General features: G+C 35.7%; 1 protein-coding gene across 1 annotated transcript in view; it reads left to right on the top strand.

Moving 5' to 3' along the window:
• COPG2 (COPI coat complex subunit gamma 2) overlaps positions 1-22,112 on the top strand; it is a 96,273-nt gene that overhangs the window by 58,925 nt on the left and 15,236 nt on the right. Inside the window, exons 10-14 of the mRNA XM_036427078.2 lie at positions 10,116-10,249; positions 11,616-11,683; positions 13,403-13,591; positions 18,624-18,719; positions 19,015-19,258. Coding sequence (XP_036282971.1) covers positions 10,116-10,249; positions 11,616-11,683; positions 13,403-13,591; positions 18,624-18,719; positions 19,015-19,258 — 731 coding nt within the window. The remainder of the gene's footprint in view (positions 1-10,115; positions 10,250-11,615; positions 11,684-13,402; positions 13,592-18,623; positions 18,720-19,014; positions 19,259-22,112) is intronic.

Below are 22,112 nucleotides of genomic sequence, written 5' to 3'. Positions count from 1 at the left end.
GCATATCCCCAGTAGGGGGTGTGCAAGAGGCAGCTGATCGATGACTCTCTCATCGATGTTTCTAACTCTCTCTCTCCCTTCTTCTCTGTACAAAATCAATAAAATATATTAACAAAAAAAAAAAAAAAAGCCTAATATGCAAGTTGACCAAACAGCCCAATGGTGGTGGTTGCTATGATGTGCACTGGCCACCAGGGGGCAGACACTCAGTGCAGGAGTTGCCCCCAGCCTGCAGCCTCTGTCATCAGGGGCCCCCCAATTACCCCACCAGTTGCTCCAAAGAGGGAGGTGAGCGGTGACAGTGGGGGAGGGGCCGGCACCAGGCTGGCTAAGGTGGGTGCCAGTGGGAGTCCCCAATCACCATACCAGTTGCCCCACAGATCGTCCTTGATTGCCAGTCAGGCCTAGGAACCCTACCCATGTACAAATTTTGTGCATTGGGCCTCTAGTTCCACTGTAAGAACAAGAACAGTGTCCTGGTTGGTTTGGCTCAGTGGATAGTGTCGGCATGCAGACTGAAGGGTCATGGGTTCATTTCCAGTCAAGGGCACATACCTTGATTGCAGGCTCATTCCCCAGCCCTGATCAGGGCATGTGTGGAAGGCAACCAATTGATGTGTCTCACATTGATGTTCATCTCTCTTCCACTCTATAAAAATCAATGGTGAGAATTAACAACAAAAAACCAAGATCAGTGACAGATGCTGTTAAACAACTTGCTTTATTGAAGGCAATGAGAACAAAAAATGTCAGATGTGGAGAAACTTCTAACGACCTGGATTAAAAGATAGACATAGAAGTGTACTTAGTACCATGATAATCATGGCCAAAGCAAAAAAAAAAAAAAAAATTGAAAGAAAAGGCTGAACATGACTGTTGTGTTGAATTTATCACTAGTTCTGGGTGGTTTAAACCAGTTGACAACCTTTCAGACTCATGGTCTGTAGATCACCAGTTAGTGACTGTTGAATTAAACAATTAAGAATGGTTATTCATTCCATAATGTGAAAGTGAGAGATGAGTCTGCGAGTGCTGATGTGAAGGCAGCTGAAGAATTTTTGGAAATTCTAGATAAGCTGGTTGTGGGAGAAAAATGACTTTCCAGAGAAAATATTCAATATGGATGAGACCTCTCTGTTCTGGAAACGGATGCCTGAAAGGACTTTCATCCGTAGAAGACCATGTCAGTGTCAGGTTTCAAGGCTTTTAAGGACGGGATAACAGACTGTTTGGGGCAGTGTTGCAGGCTGCAAAGGGAAACCCTTGGTGATCTACCGTGTTTCCCCGAAAATAAGACATCCTTCAAAAATAAGACCTAGCACATGGAAAGATAAGACATCCCCTGAAAATAAAACCTAGCACAACTTTGGTAGAAAAAAATTAATATAAGACACTGTCTTATTTTCGAGGAAACAGGGTAGCACAGGGAGAACCCCAGTGCCTTCAAGCATATAAGTAAACACACTGCCAGCATACTACAGGGGCACTAAAAAGTCATGGATGACCCAGCTCTCATACAAGACATCTTCCTGAATTGCTGTGCCAGTGAAATGGAGAGGTACTGTGTGGAGAATAACATACCTTTTAAGATTTTGCTTATAGGACCTGGGATCCAAACCTTTTGGTTGTATTACATAGCATGCCAGCAGCAGGTATCTCCATGTGAGCTTCCATGGGTAAGGAGTAACAGTCCCTCTGCTGGCACGATGGGGAGGAGTTGAGCTCAAACTTTGTGGCTAACCAGAATCGATTGCCTTATACCAAGCATGTCCAACTCAAAGGCTAACACGGGCCAAATAAGCAAAGTTTAAGTTTATGTTGGCTGAAAAAAAACACACACAAAAGCTTCAATTTTCCTAGAAATGTAGGTTTATTTTGATAGAAACATGCTTAATACAAAGGGCTGAAATAAATGAGTCATCGTTAACATAAAATAATAGAACATTTTAATAAAAATTAATATTTTTTTCTTGAACATTAACTTACCAGACACTGAATATCTGCACAAATTCATAAGCGCAACACAAATGAACCTATTTTTCTTGTTCTCCAAAAGCGAAATATTTCCTTTTGCACACACCAAACAAGTTAATACAAGACTAATGACATGGCAATCAGCTATTCCCTGCTAGTGTTAGTGGTGAGGAATGGTGAGCCTGTGCTTAAGGCATGTAAGGGATATGAATGCAACATGATTATAGTCATGTCATTAGTGAATGTTATAGTTTGTTATTAATAATCCTATTTAATAAAGACAGAATATGCAAATTGACCATAACTCCGTGACAAAGATGGCAGTGCCCACAACCAATAAGGAGAGAATATGCAAATTGATGCAACAAGGTGAGAGGCGGAAGGTGGCTCTGGGCCTGAGGCAGTGCTGGCAGCCAAGTGAAGGAAGGCCTATTCTTGCACTAACATTCATGCATTGGGCCTCTATTTATGTGTAACAGGATATTGTAAAAATTAAGTTACAAAATTTTTATTAAAACGTTTCTTATGTACTATTATATTAGCTGGGACCCAAAAATATTCGTTGTGGGCTGCATGTGGCCTCTTGAGTTTGACATGCTTGCCTTACATATTTGGTTGAGTGCAGTTGTTAGGAGGGTTGTAGGAATCCAACTTCTTTTGGTAGCCAGCTGATCAGTTTTGGATAAAATTATCCTTACCCCTCACTTGTTAAATTCACTTGTTAATTCTCAAAATTTCTCTGGCAATTCTTTTTGGTTTTGTATGTATGTTATAGATGGCATTTCAAAAAATTATATTTTTTATTATAAACTTCTCTCTTAGTACTGTATTGCCTTTACCACAGCCCATAACTTTTGGAATGTCATGATTTTGTTTGTATTCTGATCTTTTCTAATTTCCTTTTTGATTTCTTCTTTGAGCCTTTGGTTCAACAATGTGCTGTTGTTTAATTTCCACATATTTGTAAATTTTCTAGTTTTCTTTCTGTTAATTGATTTCTAGTTTCATTCCATTGTGGTTGAAAAAGATACTTGGTATGATTTAAACCTTAAATGTATTAAGACTTGTATTGTGTGGCCTAACGTGATTTATCCTGGAAAATTCTGTGTGCATTTAAGAATGGAATGTTCTGTGTGTAGGTCCATTTGATCATAATGTTTCAGTTCATGAACAGAGACGGTTTCTCCATTTATTTAGACTTCATAGCAGGGTTTTATAGTTTTCACCATAAAAGTCCTGAATTATATTTATTAAATTTATTTCTAAGTATTTTATTCTGATGCTATAATGAATAGAATTGTATTAATTTTGGATTTATTGTTGCCAATAAATATAAATATAATTGAGTCTTGCTTGTTGGTTTTGTATCCTGTAACCTTCGTATGGTCATTTACTTCTGTGTATGTGTGTTTCTTGGGATTTTCTATGTACCGACTCATGTCATTTGTGAAAAAGGAGTTTTCTTCCTTTCCAAACTGTATATCTTTCATTAATTTCTTCCTCTCTTTCTTTTCCCCTCCCCTCCCCACTGCTCTAACATGAATTGACTTTTTATTAAACCAATTTTACATTCCAGGGATAAATGCCACTTAATTATGGTACATAATTCTTTTTATATATTGCTGGACTCAGTTTGTTGATATTTTGTGAGGAGTTTTGTGTATGTGTCAGGAGGGATATTGATCTGCAGTTTTTACATGAAAATTTGTTTTTGCTTCTTCAGGTAATACTGGCATCACAACATTAGTTGGGAAGCAGTGTGCCCACCTCATTTATTTTCTAAAAGAGTTTGTGAAGGATTGGTATTATTTCTTTATATATTTGATAGAATTAACCAATGAAGTCATTGGGACCTGTGCTTTTCTTTGAGGGAAGATTTTAAATAATTCATAAGTCTATTTAGATTTTGTATTTCTTCATAAATCAGTTTTGGTAGTTTGGTATTTCGAGGGACTTGTTCATTTCATCTAAATTATTTAATTTGTTGGCATATAATTTATTACATGCCTTTATAATAATTTAAATTCCTTTAAAGTCAGTAATTTGTGTTGTTTTTTTGGTTGGTCTAGTTCAGTGGTCAGCAAACCATGGCTCACGAGCCACATGCAGCTCTTTGGCCCCTTGAGTGTGGCTCTTCCACAAAATACCATGTGTGGGTGCGCACGTACAGTGTGATTGAAACTTTGTGCGTGGCCCATGCACAGAAGTTGGTTTTCGGCTCTCAAAAGAAATTTCATTGTACTGTTGATATTTGGCTCTTTTGACTAATGAGTTTGCCAACCACTGGTCTAGTTGAACATTTGTCAATTTTGTTGATCTTTTCAAAGAACTAACTTTGGGTTTCATTGAATCTTTAAAATTTATATTTCTTCATTCTAGTCCACCAATCTCTGCACTGATCTTTTAAAATCAAATTTATTGGGGTGACATTGGTTAATAATATAAGTTTAAAGTGTACAATTCTATAATATGTCATCTGTATATTGCAATGTGTGCTCACCATCTACAGTCTAGTCTCCCTCCATCACCATATATTTGGCCCCCTCTACTTTCTTCATTCTTCCCAAACCCCTCTTTTTTTTTTCTTTTTCTAGTGACCTTCTGTTGACTATGTCTGTGAGTCAATTTGCTTTATTTTGTTTGTTTGTAGCTTTCTGTTTTGTATCCCACACATGAGTGAAATTATATAAAATCTATATTACTTCCATATGACTTATTTTGCTTGGCATGATACTCTGAAGATTCATCTATGTTGTCCCAAATAGCACTATTTCATCCTTTTTAAGGCTGAGTAGTATTCCATTGCAGATATGTTCCACATCTTTATTCCATCGTCCATCAAAAAACACTTAGGTTGCTCAGCTGGGGTGGTTCAGTGGTTGAGCATTGACCCATGCACCAAGATGTTGATTCCGATCAGAGCACATCCCTGGGTTGTGGCTCATTCCCCAGTGTGGGGCAGCTGATCAATTTTTCTCTCTCATCAATGTTTCTCTCTTTCCCTCTTCCTTCCTCTCTCTCTCTCAAATAATAAAAACATATTAAAAAAGAAAAAAGAAAAAAAAAGAAAAACAGGGAAGAAACACTTCTCAACATGTTAAAAAAACAAAACAAAAACGTTTAAGTTCTTTCCATGTCTTGGCTTCTGTGTATAGTGCTGCAGTGAACATATGGGTGCATATATCTTTACAAATAAATGTTTTCAAAATTTTCAGGTAGATATCCAGAAGAGATTGCTGGGTCATATTGTATCTCTATTTTTAATTTGTTGAGTAACCTCCATATTTTTTTACATAGCGGCTGACCTAATTTACATTCCCAATAGCAGTGTCTGAGGGTTCCTTTTTCTCCTCATCTTCTCCAACACTTTTTATTTGTTGCCTTCTTGATAATAGCCATTCTAACAGGTGTGAAGTGGTTTTAACTCCCCTATAGCTAGTAAAGTTGAGCATCTTTTCAAATATGTTAGCCGTTTGTATGCCTTTTTTGGGGAAAAGTGTCTGTTCAGGTCCTATGTCCATTTTAAAAATAAGATTGTTGCGCTTTTGTGTTTTAGTTCTTTATGTTTTTTGAATAAAACCCTTATAGGAGGTATTGTTTTTAAATCCCTTGTCCCATTCAGTTGGTTGCCTTTTTTTTGCCCCCCTCAGATTTTTATTTTTACACATTCTTGTGACATTTCGCTTTGTAAGCCTTTTAGATGAGTCCATTCTCTATATATTTTAAACAAACAGTATCGAGGCAGCCAGTGGGAAGGTGAGAAACATTTGACAAATACAGTTGTCTAAACAGCAATAAATAGGAAAAGACAGTGTCCTCACCCCATCCAACCACAAAGTTGGTTTCCCTGTCTTCAGGGTTTTGAAGGACACGGAGCTGTGGAGCAACCTGTCACAGCTGCTCCTGGGTGACCCAGAGACTTGATAACCACCAATAGCTCACAATTATATATAGGCAGATACTCTTGTGGGATATTTCTCAAAGTGTGCATTCCAACAGGGAGTTAAGAATGAAGATCTAAGATATTTATTTTCCAAAAGAGAAGTGGATCGCCTTTTTGTTTTGTCGTTTCTTTTGCTGTGCAGACCTTTGTTTGTTTATTTATTTGTTTTGTTTAGACTTATTTTTGCTTTTATTTCCCTTGCCTCTGGGATCAAGTTCAATCCTCTGAGACCAAAGTCCCTAAGTTTAATACCCATGTTTTCGTCAATGTATTTTGTTGACTCAGTTCTTATATTAATGTCTTCAGACATTTTTGAGGTAATTTTTTTGTGTGTGTGTATGATGTCATATAGCAGTCTTGATGTGGCTTTCCAATTTTTCCCATCATCACTTATTGAAGAGGCTTTCTTTTCTCTATTGTATGTTTTTGGCTCATTTGTTGAATATTAGTTGCCCATATACATGCAAATTTATTTCTGAACTTTCAGTTCTGTTCTATTGGTCTGGGTGTCTGTTTTTGTGCCAATACTATAGTGTTTTGGTTATTGTAACTTTGTAATAAAAGTTGAAGTCAGGAAGTGGAAAACCTCCAGCTTTGTTCTTTTTTTCTTTATTCTTTTGGCTATTTGGGATCTTTTGTAGTTTATACAAATTAGATAACTTTTTATTCTATTTCTTTGAAAAATGTCATTTTGCTCTGATCTTTATTATTTATTATTTTTGCTGTGGGCTTAGTTTACTCTTCTTTTTCTACTTTCTTAATTGTGGAAGCCTAGGTTATTGATTTTGAAACCTTTCTTCATTTTTGGTATACCGATAGGTGTTCAAAGTTATAAATTCCTCTCTGAGCATTGCTTTAGTTAAATGTCTTAAATATTGACTTGTGTTTCATTTTCATTCAGTTTCAAATATTTGGTCACTTTGCATTTTATTTATTATTGTTATTATTACTAGAGTTGCTATCTGTAGATGCCTGGCCAGCCCTTTCCTGATTTATTCTTGATCCATGGGTTACTTAGACATAGATTGTTTAATTTCCAAATATTTTGGTATTTCCCCAATTTATTTCTTGTTGACCTATAATTTTTTCTTTTTGTTGATTTATATTTTAATTTTGTTATGATTGGAGAACATACTTTGATGATTTCTGTCCTTCTAAATGTATTGAAATGTGTTTTATGATTGGAATTTGATCTATCCTTGAGAACTGTCCATATGCACTTGAAAACTGTGTATTTACAGTTATTGGGTTGAATGTTCTAGGTTGAGTTGGTCAATTATGTTTTCCAAATCTTCTATATGCTTGATGATTTTCTGTCTATCTGTTCTATATGTATAGATATCTCCAGCTATTATTGTTAAATGATCTATAATCCCTTTTCATTTTGTCAAGTTTTGATTCATGTATCAATATTTTGATTCTCTGATGTTAAATGTGAATATATATTTATCATTGATATAGCATACTGATACATTGACCTCTTTCTCATTATGAAATGTCTCTTTATCTCTTGTAATATTTTTGTCTTAAATTCTATTTTGTCTGATGTTAATATAGCAACTCCTGATCTTTTATGATTATTTTTGCATGATATATTTTTATCCTATTTGTATCTTTTGAATCTAATGTGAGTTACTTCTGGATAGTGTATACCTGGATTTTGCTTTGATTGGGATGTTTAGTTGTAGTTATCTTTGCCATTTTTTGTTTTATGTAAGTCTCCTGTCTGTTTTGTTTCTCTCTTCCTCTTTGCCTACTTTCTTTTGTCTTAAGTAAACATTTTCAGCATATCATTTTTATTTCTCTGTCAATATTTTTACTTTTTTCCTATTTTTTCTTAGTAATCACTGTAGGGATGAGAATATACATTTTAATTTGCTACTTCAGCTTAATACTAACTTCTAGTAAAATAGAATCTTTGCTTTTTAATATAGTTCCATGTTCTCCCTACTCCTGTTTGCTATTATTGTCATGTATATTATATGTATATATGTAATAAATCCAACAATGTAGTATTATAATTATTGCTTCATATAATTTTATATCTTTTTAAAACAGTTAAGAAAAATGAAAATAATGTATCTATATTATCTTTTATATCACTTTACATATTTACATTTTTTAGTTTATTTCTCCTTGATTATTCATTTAACTGTTTAGAATCAATAGGTCAGTCTAAATGAGATCTATTAGCAGTGCATTCTCATTTATTTTTTATCTGGGGATGTCTGTTTTCAGCCTTCATTTTTGTAGGATAGTTTTGCTGGATATAGAATTCTTATATTTTTATTTCAGCACTTTGAATATGACATTCTATTATACTACCCTCTCATCCATCGTTTTAGGTGAAATGTCAGCCATTAATTGTATTGATGCTCCTCTATACAAGGTGATCGCTTTTTATCTTGTTTCAAATTTTTCTTTGTTGTCTGTTTTCAGCAGTTTGTGTCTATCTATGTGGGATCCTTTTGTATTTATGCTGCTTGGGATTTGTTGAGCTTCTTAGGTGCATAGATTAATGGTTTTCATCAAATTTAGGAAGTTTTTAGCCACTGTTTTTTTTCCAGATATTCCTTTAGTCCCTTTTTCTCTCTCCTTTTCTTCTGAGACTCCTATTGTGCAAATGTTGCTACCCTATTTGTATCTTTGAATCTAATGTGAGTTACTTCTGGATAGTGTATAACTTGATTTTGCTTTGATTGGGATGTTTAGTTCCACAGGTCTCTAAACCTTTGTTCTTTTTCTTCATTCTTTTTAAAAAATTTTCCTCAGCTGGTTTATCTAGGTTACCTAACTTAAAGTTTAATGGTTCTTTCTACTGCCAGTGCAAATCAACTGTTGAACTGTAGATCTGAATTTCTGACTCCAGTTATTATACTTTCCAAATCCAGAATTTCTATTTGGTTCTTTTCAATAACTCATTTCTATCTCTATATTAATAATCTCTTTGGTGAGGCATGATTGTCATGCCTTTAATTCCCTTTTATTCTGTAGACATAGTTTCCTTTACTTCTTTGAACATATTTATATTAGTTGACATAAAGTTTTTACCTAGTAAATCCAACATGTAGGCTTCCTTAGGAATAATGTTCATTGACCATTTCTCTTTCTCCTCCTCTCTCCAATACATTGCTATGTCTGTGTATCATAAATTTTTGTCAAAATTTGGATATTTTAAATTATTTGATGTGGAAATTTGGGTATTCAGATTTTCCCTTCCCCTATCCTGAGTTTGTTATAGTTGCTGTTTGTCGTTACTGACTTTCCTGGGCTAATTCTGCGGCCTTTATTCTTTCCCATGTACAGTCATTGAAATCTTTGCTTGTTTATCTGTATCGTCAGATAATGATTTGAGATGTTTTCTTAAATGCTTTAAACCAGCATGTCTTTTACCCTTTTCCAATGGGCATTTTGTGTATTGGGCCATGCCTTCCACGCTCTTGCAGTTTATAACTCTGCCTTAGGCTTCACTTCCTGCTTGCTCAAAGTCTCAGAGTCAAGCATAGGTGAGAAATTAGGGCTGTCAATCTTTCCTGGACATCTGCACAGCCTCCCACATGCGCATGGCCTTTTAGATCTCCAAGAATATGTCAGAAATTATCAAAGCCCACTATGGACATTTTATGCCTCTGATTTTCCTTTTAAGTTTTTTTGTTTGTTTGTTTTGTTTTGTATGTGCAGATTTTTTTATTGTTCCAACTGGAATCACTGCCTCTGGCAAATACAATGTTAAACAATTGCCATGGATTTGAGGGACAAACTCCCTGTGGATATAGGGCTTTTTTCAGTAAATGAGCTGTGAGTCAGATGAAATAAAGATTAGCTCCATGAATGGGACTTTTCTAGGGAGCACTAGTCTGATCAAATAGTAACACTTCTTGGGGGTAGGGCTTTTGAGGGAGCTCCAAATGTATTTGCCTCCTCCAGTGGCTGCTGGACTTATGGCTTTTTTAGTAATTAGGATTGTTGCAAGCCTTTGCTAATTTCTAGAGTGCTGAAAACATTGATTTTGAACATTTATGCTAGTGTTCTGAATGTTTTTTTTTGTTTTTTTTTTTTTTTATGGAGGAATGGATTTTCAGAGATCCTTCATCCGTAATTCTAAAAGTGCTTTTCAATCTGTCTGTTTTCAACTATTGTACATATTTTCTCTGATGTTTTTGATATCCAATGATGGTCTATTTATATTTATTGACAGCCATGAAGGTCCAGTCTTTGATTTCATTGAGAGCTGCTTGCGAAATAAACATGAAATGGTTATTTATGAAGCTGCTTCAGCTATCATTCATCTTCCTAACTGTACTGCAAGGGAGCTGGCACCTGCTGTTTCAGGTTGGTTATATATTAGATAGCTGGTTTTTGTTTCTATTCTTATGTTTGTTTTAAGCTCCAAAGGTCTTCAGGAGAGATATTAGGAATGATTTTTTAGTCTTAGCTCTGTATATATAGATAGTCTTTGCATTCTGATATGTAAATGATTGTTTTAGTTGCTTTACTTCTTTTTCTGAAGTTTTCCCATATAAAACATTTTAAAAATAATTTTAATGCCTTCAGTTATTTTTAATGTTTAAAAAACCCATTTGCACTGAAACTGGTTTGGTGCAGTGGATAGGGCGTCGGCCTGTGGACTGAAAGGTCCCAGGTTTGATTCCGGTCAAGGGCATGTACCTTGGTTGTGGGCACATCCCCAGTAGGGTGTGTGCAAGAGGCAGCTGATCGATGATTTTCATTGGTGTTTCTAACTCTCTATCCCTCTCTTTTCCTCTCTGTAAAAAATCAATAAAATATATTTTTAAAAAAACGCAAAACACACAAAAAATTTGCTGTTATAACTATAAACTAAAGGCCCGATGGATGAAATTTGTGCACTGAGGGGGGAGGGGAGTGTCCCTAAACCCAGCCTGCAACCTCTCCAATCTGGGACCCCTTGGGGGATGTCCCTCTCACAATCTGGGACTGCTGGCTCCCAATTGCTCACCTGCCTGCCTGCCTGATTGCCCCTAACCATTTCCCTGCCAACCTTATTGATGCCTAACTGCTCCCCTGCCAGCGCGATTACTCCCAACTGCCCTCCCCTACTAGCCTGATTGTCCCCCATTGCCCTCCCTTACTGGCCCAGTAACCTCCAACTGCTGGCTCAGTCACCTCTGACTGCCCTCCACTACCAACCTGGTCACCCCTAACTGCCCTCCCCTGCCAGCCTTGTCTCCCGCAACTGCCCTCTTCTGCAGGCCTGGTCCCCCACCCAACTGCTCTCCCCTGCAGGCCTGGTTGCCCCCAACTGTCCTCCCCTGCCAGCCTGGTCACCCTCAACTGTCCTCCCCTGCTGGCCTGATTGCCCACAAATACCCTCCCCTGGCAGCCATCTTTGGCCACATGGGGGCGGCCATCTTGTGCAAGGGTATGAGGGTCAATTTGCATATTACTCTTTATTATATAGGATAAGACATATTTGCTCTTATAAATATTCCTACCACTCATATACAGATGAGTATATCAATCCTTTGTATTCTCTATTTAAAGTTTTTATACCTCAGTGAAATGTGCTTTTTCTATTTTTGATGACACATTTTTCATGTGAAATTTTGATGCTGTGATCTAATTTCCTTATGCATATTTTGAATATGATTATTCATGCACTATATTTTCAAATATATGATGAAATGAACTATAGACACTGATCTTTTTTCTTTTCTAGTTCTTCAGTTGTTCTGTAGCTCTCCAAAGCCAGCTTTGAGATATGCAGCTGTGAGGACCTTGAACAAGGTAGGTCATTTATATCAATGTTTGATTGAGAAACATTAATTGTGAAGTATTTGGCTTTCTTTACAAAGTTAGCAAATATGATTTATTAGCTTTAGTTCTGTAGCATCTCACATATTTGTGGCCTTAGATATGGCCATTTTCATTGTCATTCATCTAAAGATTATAATTAATTTCTGACTTCTAAGCAATTTATAGTGCCACATTGTCCAATATGATGACCTTTAGCCAAAAGTGGCTGTTTCCTTTTAAATTAAAATGAAATAAAATTAAAAATTCAATTCCTCAGTTACTAGTCACACCTCAAGTGCTCAGGAGCCATATGTGGTTAGTGACTATCCCATTGGATCCCATAGTGTGGATATAGAACATTTCTATCATTGCAGAAAGTCCTCTTGGATATGCTGGTCTATAGTAGCACCATCCAATAGAAACAAAATGGAGTCACATACGAAATTTAAATTTTATAATAAACACATGAAAAAAATTTTTTAAAGATGAGATTAATTTTAATAATACATTTTATTTACCCTAATATATATATATTCTGTCATATTAATATGTAATCAGTATAGCATTTTAAAGATATATTTTGCCTTTTAGTTTTTTCATTCTAAATCTTACACACCTAGAGTTGTTTTAAAAAATATATATATTTACAGTATATCTCATTTTGAACTAGCCACATTTTAAATGCTTAATGTGGCTATTGACTACCATGTAGCATGGTTCTAGAGGCTACATTACAGAATAAATTAACCATAAATATTTTAAATGAAAATTTAATATAGTAGAATATTTGTCATAAGGTGGTTAGTGATTTGTTATGGGTTAATTATATGAACTATTGGAGGACAGAGAAGTTTAGTGTAGCCAAGGAATAGCAATGAATTGTATTCAGAGAGTTGGTATAGATCCACATTCCTTCATCTATGATCTTGGAGTCAGATTTGTCTTAGAATTCTCTATTTTGTGAAATTTAGAAAGGTTCTATGATGCTATCCCTTATATACTAACCCCCTTGAGCCTGTAGCTGTAACCCACCATTAGACACATTAAAATTTCTGCATGATACTTATGATTATCCTTGGTAAGTGGGATACATTAAGACTTAATTAGTTTTACAGTAGTTTGGGTCATATTTTGATGTTAAGTGAATTTTGAGGCAATACTTTGCTGTTTTCAGATTTTATTATTGCTATAGGCAGAGAGGCAAATGGCACCTACAAAAAGAAACAGAAGAATGGCAGACATGTTTTAGTGACCATGAGCAATCCAGTTTGGATGGAATTTGTTTGCTTAAATACAGAAGTGTTTTCTAAGTGATAAGATATTAACAGTCTTTGAGCAGTATTTACAACATGAGGTCCTATTTTCAGAGATCCTAACCTCTAGTCGAATAGATATCAATGTGCACAGGTACTGTAAGGAAAAACAGGCCAACTGTAATAAAAGACAAGACTGTAATATAATTAGAAAGATTATACAAACCTGGGAAGAAAAGTGCTATGCTGCTCAGTGACTATGATTGTTAATCATTTATCAAATGATATATCTTTTAAATTGGAAACATTCTTTTTGAAACAATTTTAACCTGTTTTGTCCCATTCAGGTTTTCAAAAGCCACTTACCTTAAGTTACAATTTCTGTTTCTCTCTCTTTTTTTAATTCTGGTTTTTATCAATAGCAATTTGCTTAATATTTTTCTTGCCCTTCCACAAGGTGGCAATGAAGCACCCCTCTGCTGTGACTGCCTGCAATCTAGACTTAGAAAACTTGATCACAGATTCAAATAGAAGCATTGCTACCCTGGCCATTACTACACTCCTCAAAACAGGATGTGAGAGCAGTGTAGACCGACTCATGAAGCAGATATCTTCTTTTGTATCTGAAATCTCAGATGAGTTCAAGGTAAGAGTTTAAGTATGATTGCGTTTTCTTCTAATTTCTATGGCTTGCCTCTTTTTTAACAATATCTTTTGATGAGCAAAAGTTTTAAATGTTTATGAAGTCTAATTTATTAATATTTTTTTGTTTCATAGTTATTGCTTTCTGTGTCCTGAGAAGCCTTTGACTATTTCTACATCTTAACGATATTTTCTTACATATTATTCTTAATATTTTGTGGTTTTAGCTTTTATATTTTAGTCTGTGATCTAACGAGTTAATATTTGTATATTGTGTGTGATAAGTTCAGTATTTTCGCATATCAATATCCAGTCATTCCAGCATCATTTGTTTAAAAGACACATTGGCATGCTTGGACATCTTTGTCTGAAAAGCAGATAACCATAGACTTATAGGTATATTTCTGGGCTCCTTATCATATTCCATTGATCTATTTATCAATATTATGCCAATACTCACTGTATTTTTTTATTTTTATAGTTTTATGGGTACCTCTTAAATGTCAAATAGTGAAGTAGTGTGGTCTTTCAACATTGTCCCTCTTTTTAGTATCTGGTTTCTTTGCATTTCCATATAAAATTTAGAACCATTTTATAATTTCTATAAAACAAAGCCTGTTAGGATTATGATTGGGGTAGTGTTGAATCTATAAATTAATTTAGGAAGAACTGACATTTTAATAGTATTAATTCTTCTAGTTCATGAATATGGTATACCTTCCTCTTTATTTAGGTCTTTATTCTGAGCAGTGTTTTGTAGCATTCAATCTAGAGGTCTTGTACGTCTTTTGTTGAATTTATATCTGAATATTTTATGCTTGAGACTCTTATTAAAATTTCTATTTCATTGTTTGCTACCAGTATATTAAAAAATCTCTCTTACTCTCTCTCTTTTTACTTTCTCATAACTTGGTATCCTTGTAAAGTACCCTTATCAGTTCTAGTAGTTGCTCTATACATCCCTTAGGATTGTCTATATATAATCATGTTATCTGTTAATAGAGACAGTTTTACTTTTTCATTTCCAATCCAAAAGCTTTTATTTATTTTTTCTTGCCTTATTAAAATGGCTAGTACTTCCAGTACAGTGTTGAATATAACTGTGAAAATGTGTGAGAGATAATCAGAAGAATAAAATTCAGGTAGAAGAATTAAAAGAGAAAAATGTTATTCTTTTTGTCTTATTTTCAAAGAGCACAATTGGCCCTATTTAGTTTCTTATAGGACATATCTAGTCTTTCAAAAGACAAGCCTAGTCTGTATATTTAAGCAGACATCCTGAATCTTTGGGAAACCTACGAAGGTCATTTTATAGTATAGCTTATTGCATGAATCTCCTGTACTTGAGCATTTGAGTTTGCAGTATTTTGCAATTACAAAGAATGCTTCAATGGATAACCTTGTGTATTTGTTTCCTTGAAATGTTAGCGGTGTATCGTTAGGGTTAATCCCTAGAAGTCCATATGCTAGGCTGAAGGGTAAATAAATATGCAGTTTTGTAGAGAAAGCTAAACTCTACCCACCAGCACTGAGTGAGTGTCAGTTTCCCCTTAGTCTCACCAATGGAGTGTGGTTACATTTTGATGTTTGGCCAACCTGATGGATGAGAAAGGGTATTTCAGTGTAGTTTTAATTTGGATTTATTTTGTTATGAGGGAAGTTAAATATCTTTTCTTATATTTTAGGATCATTTAAAATTTCTTTAAAATATTGTCTGTTCATATATTTTACCAATTTTTATAGGCATTTGGGTTTTTTGTTTCCTTAAAGGTTTTTTTTTATTTTTATTTTGGATGTATATTAGGGATATTGGTTCTTTATGAAATATGTTACATTTCTTCCCAGTTTGTCATTTGTCTTTTGTCTTTTGAGTTTTATGACATCTTTTGTCATGCAAAAGTTTATTTTGCTATAGTCAAATTTGTCAGTATTTTCTTTTGCGGTTCTGACTTTTGAATAATAGAAAGCCTTTCCTTTCGGATTATAGAATCTTAATGGGTGAATAAGAATTCACCCATGTTTTCTTCTGGTATGTTTGGTTTCATGTTTTAAATTTAGATCCCTGATCTGTTGGATTTTATTAAGTATGAAATGAGAAATGGATCTATTCTCATTCTTTATCAATAAGTATCCTGTTGCTTCTACTCCCAATTTTTACTCAATAGACTGTTTTTTGCTTGTTATTTAAAATACCACCTTTAACATATACTAAAGTATCATATGTACTTGGGTCTATTTTTGGGCTATCTATTTTATTATGTTGCTCTCTTTATTCATAAATCACTACCACATACTATTTTAAATATAGAAGCTTTGTAGATTATGTTAATATTTATTAGCTGCTTCTCATAATTCTTTATTTTCATTGTTTCTCTAGTTAGTCTTACGTGTATATTTTTCCTTATGAGTTAGTGTTAACTTGTCTAGCTTCATAAAAATATCTCATTGGCGTTTTTATTGGGATCACATTAATTTATAAATGAACTCAATGTTGAGACATTTTAACCAAGACAGGGATGACTTACAATTTATTCAAATCTACTTTTGTGCCTTTCAAAATATTTAATAGTATTTTTATATTAGTTTTGAAAGTCTTAAATGCTTTTCCTAATTATATTATCTTTTGTTGTTATGATATATGCTTTAACCCATTTTATCTTTTAACTAGTCATTTTTCTTGCAATGATTAGTATTGTTTTTTGCATTTTAATTTTATATCCTACTACCTTGTTGAATTAGTTTATTTAATATTATTATTGCTTCCCTAGGATTTCCAGATATATTGTCATATCACCTGTAAATAAAGATAGTTTTGTCTTTTATAATTCTTATTCCTCTAATTGTTTTCTCTTGTCTAATTGCATTGGCTAATAATATTAAATAATACTTGATAGTGGCATCCTTATATTATTTCTGACCTTAATGGTAATGACTTTTGGTATTCTCTTGTTTAGTAATATGCTAACATTAGGATTGAGGTGTGAGTGTGTAAAAGGAACTATCCATCCATTTCTTTTTTTTTCTTCAAGAATTTTTATTAGGAATGGGTGTTGGATATTTATCAAAGTCTTTTCAGCATCTATGGATATAATCATATGATTTTTCTTTACTGATTCATTAATATTTACATTATATTAACTATTAATTTTCTAAAGTTGAACCATTATTGCATTCTTGGTACAAATCCTATTCATCACGAAATATTATTTTCTTACTACAATGTTGGAATCTGTTAGCTAATCTATCACTTAGAATTTTTGCATCAATATTTATAAATGAGTTCCATCTAAATTTTTTCTTTTTGCATGTATACCATCTTTATTTTGTTTTGGTATTATTGCTTCATAAAAAAACAGGATGTTTGCTGTGGCCAGGTGGCTCAGTTGATTGGCACATCATCCCATACACTAAAAGGTTGTTGGTTCAATTCCTGGTTAAGGCACATTACCTAGGTTGTGGATTTGATACCTGGCAATAAGGGAGGAAACTGAATGATTGTTTTTCTTCATTTTCTATGTTTTGAAATGATGCGTATAGATTGTTTTGGTGCATAAGGGAGGAAACTGATTGATTGTTTTTCTTCATTTTCTATGTTTTGAAATGATGCGTATAGATTGGGGGACTCTGGTTGTTGAGAAACAATTCCCACTTCTCCAGGAGTTTTCTTACATTTTTGCACATCTTGCAAGTTAGGCTTTTGTTTCCTAGTGTCCCAGCTTTGTTCCCTTTTGTGTAGTGCAAGATATCTCCCATCCTTAGAAAATACATTGTCTCCCTGTGCAGGGCATATTTCCATACAGCTCTAGAAGACAAAGCTACTGTTTCCTATAGAACAAAAAGCATACTTGCTCACTGTCCACTATAAGAAAATGTTTCCCTTTAGAACAAAAGACCAGCTTGCTTATTGCCCATTGTAAAATATTCAAGTGCCATACCTCAGGGTTCTTCTCCTATAATGCAATCAGATCTGTAGGTCTCAGTGTTATCTGCCCTTTTTTGCATTGCCCTGTGGGGATTGGGGCTCAGGAAACTGATTCCAAATACTGGTACTGTAGCTACTGCTGTTGCAATGAGTAATTTACTGTCTTTCATCTCTAATCCTGGAGTCTTATGTTTTCTACTAGCATTAATGAAATTGTGGCAGGCTAACTTGTTAGCTTGCAAGTAGGGTAACATCTCACACCCTTCTCACTTGGCATTGGTCTTTAAAGTTGTGGTAAAATTGTTGCAGAATACCAAAGACAAACCAAGCAATGCTTTTAAAGAAGAGTAGTGATACTGTTTAATACACCAGTGGACTCAGGGAATAGCTTTCCAAATCTGAGTGAAGAAACATGCATGGGGCTTTCCTTTATATTTCCCTGTGGTCTTTGTCCCGCAAATATAGATTATGCTACCAGTCCTTTTCACAGGCCTTTCAAGAGGGCCCCCAGGTGTTGGGGGTCTGCAGGCTATATCTGATGGTCTGGCCTGGCACCAGCATTAATAACCCTCCCTCCGGAGCTGTGCACTGTTCACAGTAACAGGTTCTGCAAGACCAGTGTCTGGGAAGGAGGTAGTGACTTAATTATAGGTTATCAAGAATGTACACTGAGCTTACTGGCATGGATTCAGATCAACTAGCCCTAAATATCAGGGTTACATTGGAATTAGCCCTTTTTAGCCTTCTCAAAATTATCCTAGAAATTATTTTGTGAAGAAGTTCTATGGTAACATTTCTATTCTAAGGAAATCAGTCTAAGCTTTTAATCTTTACTGTTCACTTTAAAAATTTTTATGTGCTTATTTATTTGAAGCAAAGGACTGGGGTCTCTTGAATGAACTTTTTATTTTCCCTTGTGGTCTCCTGGCTTAGCCTTCATGAAGAACCATTGCAGTTTTAAATAACTACCGCACCTTCTTAGCTTACAGTAAATAAAGTACACTTAGTCTCTAAAGTTATAAAGATGAATGTCCTTTCTGTGTTGGTTTTTTTATGGGTGGTAGGTGTACAGTCATTATAAAGGTGAATGGCCTTTCTGTTTGTTTTTCTGCAGGTGGTGGTTGTACAGGCAATTAGTGCTCTCTGTCAGAAATACCCGCGAAAGCACAGCGTCATGATGACTTTCCTCTCCAACATGCTCCGAGATGATGTAGGTGGGCTTGTGTGTAATCATAGGAAGTTGCTCTCTTAAAATCTTACTATTCCCATTAAATGTCATAGTATTTAAAGCAGCATGTGTCTCTCAAATAGTGAGCTTACTTCTGGTTGCTGACTTATCATTACTAAACATGCTATTGCTCTAGCTTTCTCTGCAGAAAAACAAAACAAAACACTTCTGTTTCTTCCATGAACTGAAATGTTAATATTATAAGCATACTCCTTGGAATATAAGCATTTCTCCGAAAAGCATCCTCAGAACCAATGGCAGTCTTCTCTTTTGCCAGGGAGGCTTTGATTATAAACGGGCCATCGTGGACTGCATCATCAGCATTGTGGAAGAGAACCCTGAGGCTAAAGAAGCAGGTCTGGCCCACCTCTGTGAATTCATTGAGGACTGTGAGCACACTGTTCTGGCTACAAAGATTCTACACTTGCTGGGCAATGAGGGCCCCAGAACGCCTGCTCCCTCCAAGTACATCCGCTTTATTTTCAATAGGGTCGTACTGGAAAATGAGGCCGTTAGAGCTGGTAAGTCATTGGAACTCTGATAATGATGTAACCGCTGATCTTTTGAAATGCGTAACTCAAGGGGGTGATGATGACATTGGAAAATGAAGCTGCCAGGTCTACTTGATGGTGGGATCATGGAGCGTACTTAGGTCCTCGACATATAGCTCTTTCCCTCTAGTCCAGTGTCCATCCTGATTTCTGCCTTATCTTAGAGACAAATAACCCTTGACTTTCAGTATGACAGGAATATCATGATGGCATCATCTACTTTTTCAGTGTTACAGCCTTAAATGTGAATGAATGTCTGTGAAATTTATATGTGTCTATTTATTTTTAAGTGTCTTTTAAAACATGTCTTAGGCATATTTTTACTTCCTCCTCCCTAATGGTTTCTTCCTCTTAGCATATGAACAAGTCTAGATCACTTCTACTAAAAATATAAACCCTCCTTTGATCAGTTGTCTCTTATTTAGCTACTTCCTATACTTATCCTGTCTGATAAACTTGAAATAGCCATTCATATACTTATTTCCCATTTTCTTTTCAACTCACTATACTCTAACTCCCTTCCTTAGAAATCCTCTAACACTCTTTAAAATATATATATCACTTATAAGCTAGCTGGAAAATCAAGTTAGATACTGTAATGTTTTTATCTTTGTTCACCTCCCAGTCAGTTTAATGTACTATTGACTAAACTCTCCCTTGGCTTCCACCAACAGCCTACATCTTTCCATCACTCCTCGGTCTTATTTATAGGGCTTCTCTTCCATCCCCTAACACAATAATTTTCTTAGGGGTTTTTCTTCTTACTATACACACTTATTCTGGTGATCATTTTCAGAGCTCTATTTATAGGCAGTGACATTGCAGTCATGCCTCTTTCCTGAACTTTTATGTCCAACTATCTAAGGCACTTCTAATGCAGCTTAAAATTCAAGCTCACCCAAACCTTTATCATTCATTCTGCTGCAAAGGCAGAAACTTATTCTACTGTTTTATAATCTCCACCTGTTCTTTGGCAAAATACTATCAATTCCGACTCTTTAGTATTCCTTCATTCTCTTTTTCCTTTATTTTCATTGGTGCTGTTTTAGGCTCTCCAGTGCCAACTAGTGTGGCTGTTTCCAGTCTCATACAGATCCAGTCTGTACTCCACACTCTGCTACAAAAATGGACTTTGCATTTAAAATGTGCTTATAAATTTAGTGTACCTCACTTTGCTGCAAATACACAAATTCATCCTGTATTTAACATCCTGTGTAATAAAAGGGTAATATGCAAATTGTACCCTCGACAGGAATTCCACCAGAGTTGGACCAGGAGGCAAGGCTGGCCTGCCAACTGCCTGTGGCCCTCCCCCTCACCTCCCACCCTCACTCTGCACAAATTCATGCACCAGGCCTCTAGTCTATACTAATAATCTATATTAATAGAAAGGTAATATGCTAATTAAACCAGACATCTTTTGGACATCCTTCCGGATGTCCTTCTGGACAAAGCCATGGAGGTGGGGCTGAGCAGAGGCAGTTAGGGCGATCAGGCTGGCAGAACAGTTAGGGGTGATCAGGCAGGCAGGCAAAGGTGGTTATGGGTGATCAGGCAAGCAGGGGAATAATTAGGGGCATCAGACAAGCAAGCAGAATGGTTTAAGGGTGATCAGGCAAGCAGGTATAGTGGTTAGGGTGATGAGGCAGGCAGGCAGGTGAGCGGTTAGGAGCCAGTGGACCTGGATTACGAGAGGGTGCAGGCCAGGCCGAGGGACCCCCCCATCTTCTGTGCATGAATTTTGTGCACTGGGCCTTTAGTCCTTTAATAAGAACGGAAGCTAAACCACAACCTATTTTTGTTTTATCTTTAGTCTTACACTTGTCTCCTCCTGCTCTCAAACATGGGATCCTATTCTTCAGCCCTCCTCACCTGTGTCTAGATCAAATATGACACTTTTTTTCTCTGGACTGAGGGCCTTTGCACTTGTCATTCTCTCTGCCTTTAATACTATTTTCCTTTCATTTTCCTCTGGTTAACGCTACTTGTTCTTCAATATTTAGCTCAAGTTATGTGTTAACTTTTTTTCTTCACCAATCCTGTTTAAGTTTCTTTCTCTCTATTCACTTAGCTTCCAGGATATGGTTCTATCATGGACCTTTTTTAAAAAAAAAATTTCTTTATTGATTAAGGTATCACATATTTGTCCTCAACCCCCCATTCCAATCCCTCACCTCCACTCCCACTCTTGCCCCCCCCCCTCCATTGTCCTTGATCACTGGTTAGGCTCATATGTTTGCACACAAGTCATTTGGTTGATCTCTCCCTTTTATCCCCACCCTCCCTTTGAGGTCTAACAGTCTGACCCATGGCTCCTTATCTCTGGGTCTGTTCTTGTTCATCATGTTGTTCACCATTTCCCCTAGATGAGTGAGATCATGTCCTACTGGAAATATACTTATAAGAATCAAAAATGAAACAAGCAATAATCATTATGCTGAAAGGCATATGAATCAGTCTGTAGTGAGTTTCTTTCTGGTCCACCAGTTCTTTTGAGACCCAATTTCAATGTCAAACAGTTCCTTATGTGTACATGTCAGCAATGATATTTCAGTTCTGGATGTTGGGTATCATGGACTTATTGTGCTGTGTTGTAGTCATCTTTTTACTTACCTGTCATCCCACTAGAGTACAACTCCATGTCAGGAACTATTGCTTCTCTTTCTTTTCCCAGCACGTATCACAACTTCTTGCAAAAGTTATGTGAGCAATAAATCTTTATTGGATTAAGTGAATTTTAATAATAGAGCATATTTTTATGCTTCGAGTTGGTTGTTTGAGATTATGGCTTAATTATATCAGTGTGATATATAAGAGGGTGTAG

Source organism: Pipistrellus kuhlii, unplaced genomic scaffold, assembly GCF_014108245.1.
Source record: "Pipistrellus kuhlii isolate mPipKuh1 unplaced genomic scaffold, mPipKuh1.p scaffold_m20_p_10, whole genome shotgun sequence".
Taxonomy (NCBI): domain Eukaryota; kingdom Metazoa; phylum Chordata; class Mammalia; order Chiroptera; family Vespertilionidae; genus Pipistrellus; species Pipistrellus kuhlii.
Note: the sequence above shows the minus strand (reverse complement) of the source record. Positions and strands in the feature narration are given on the sequence as shown.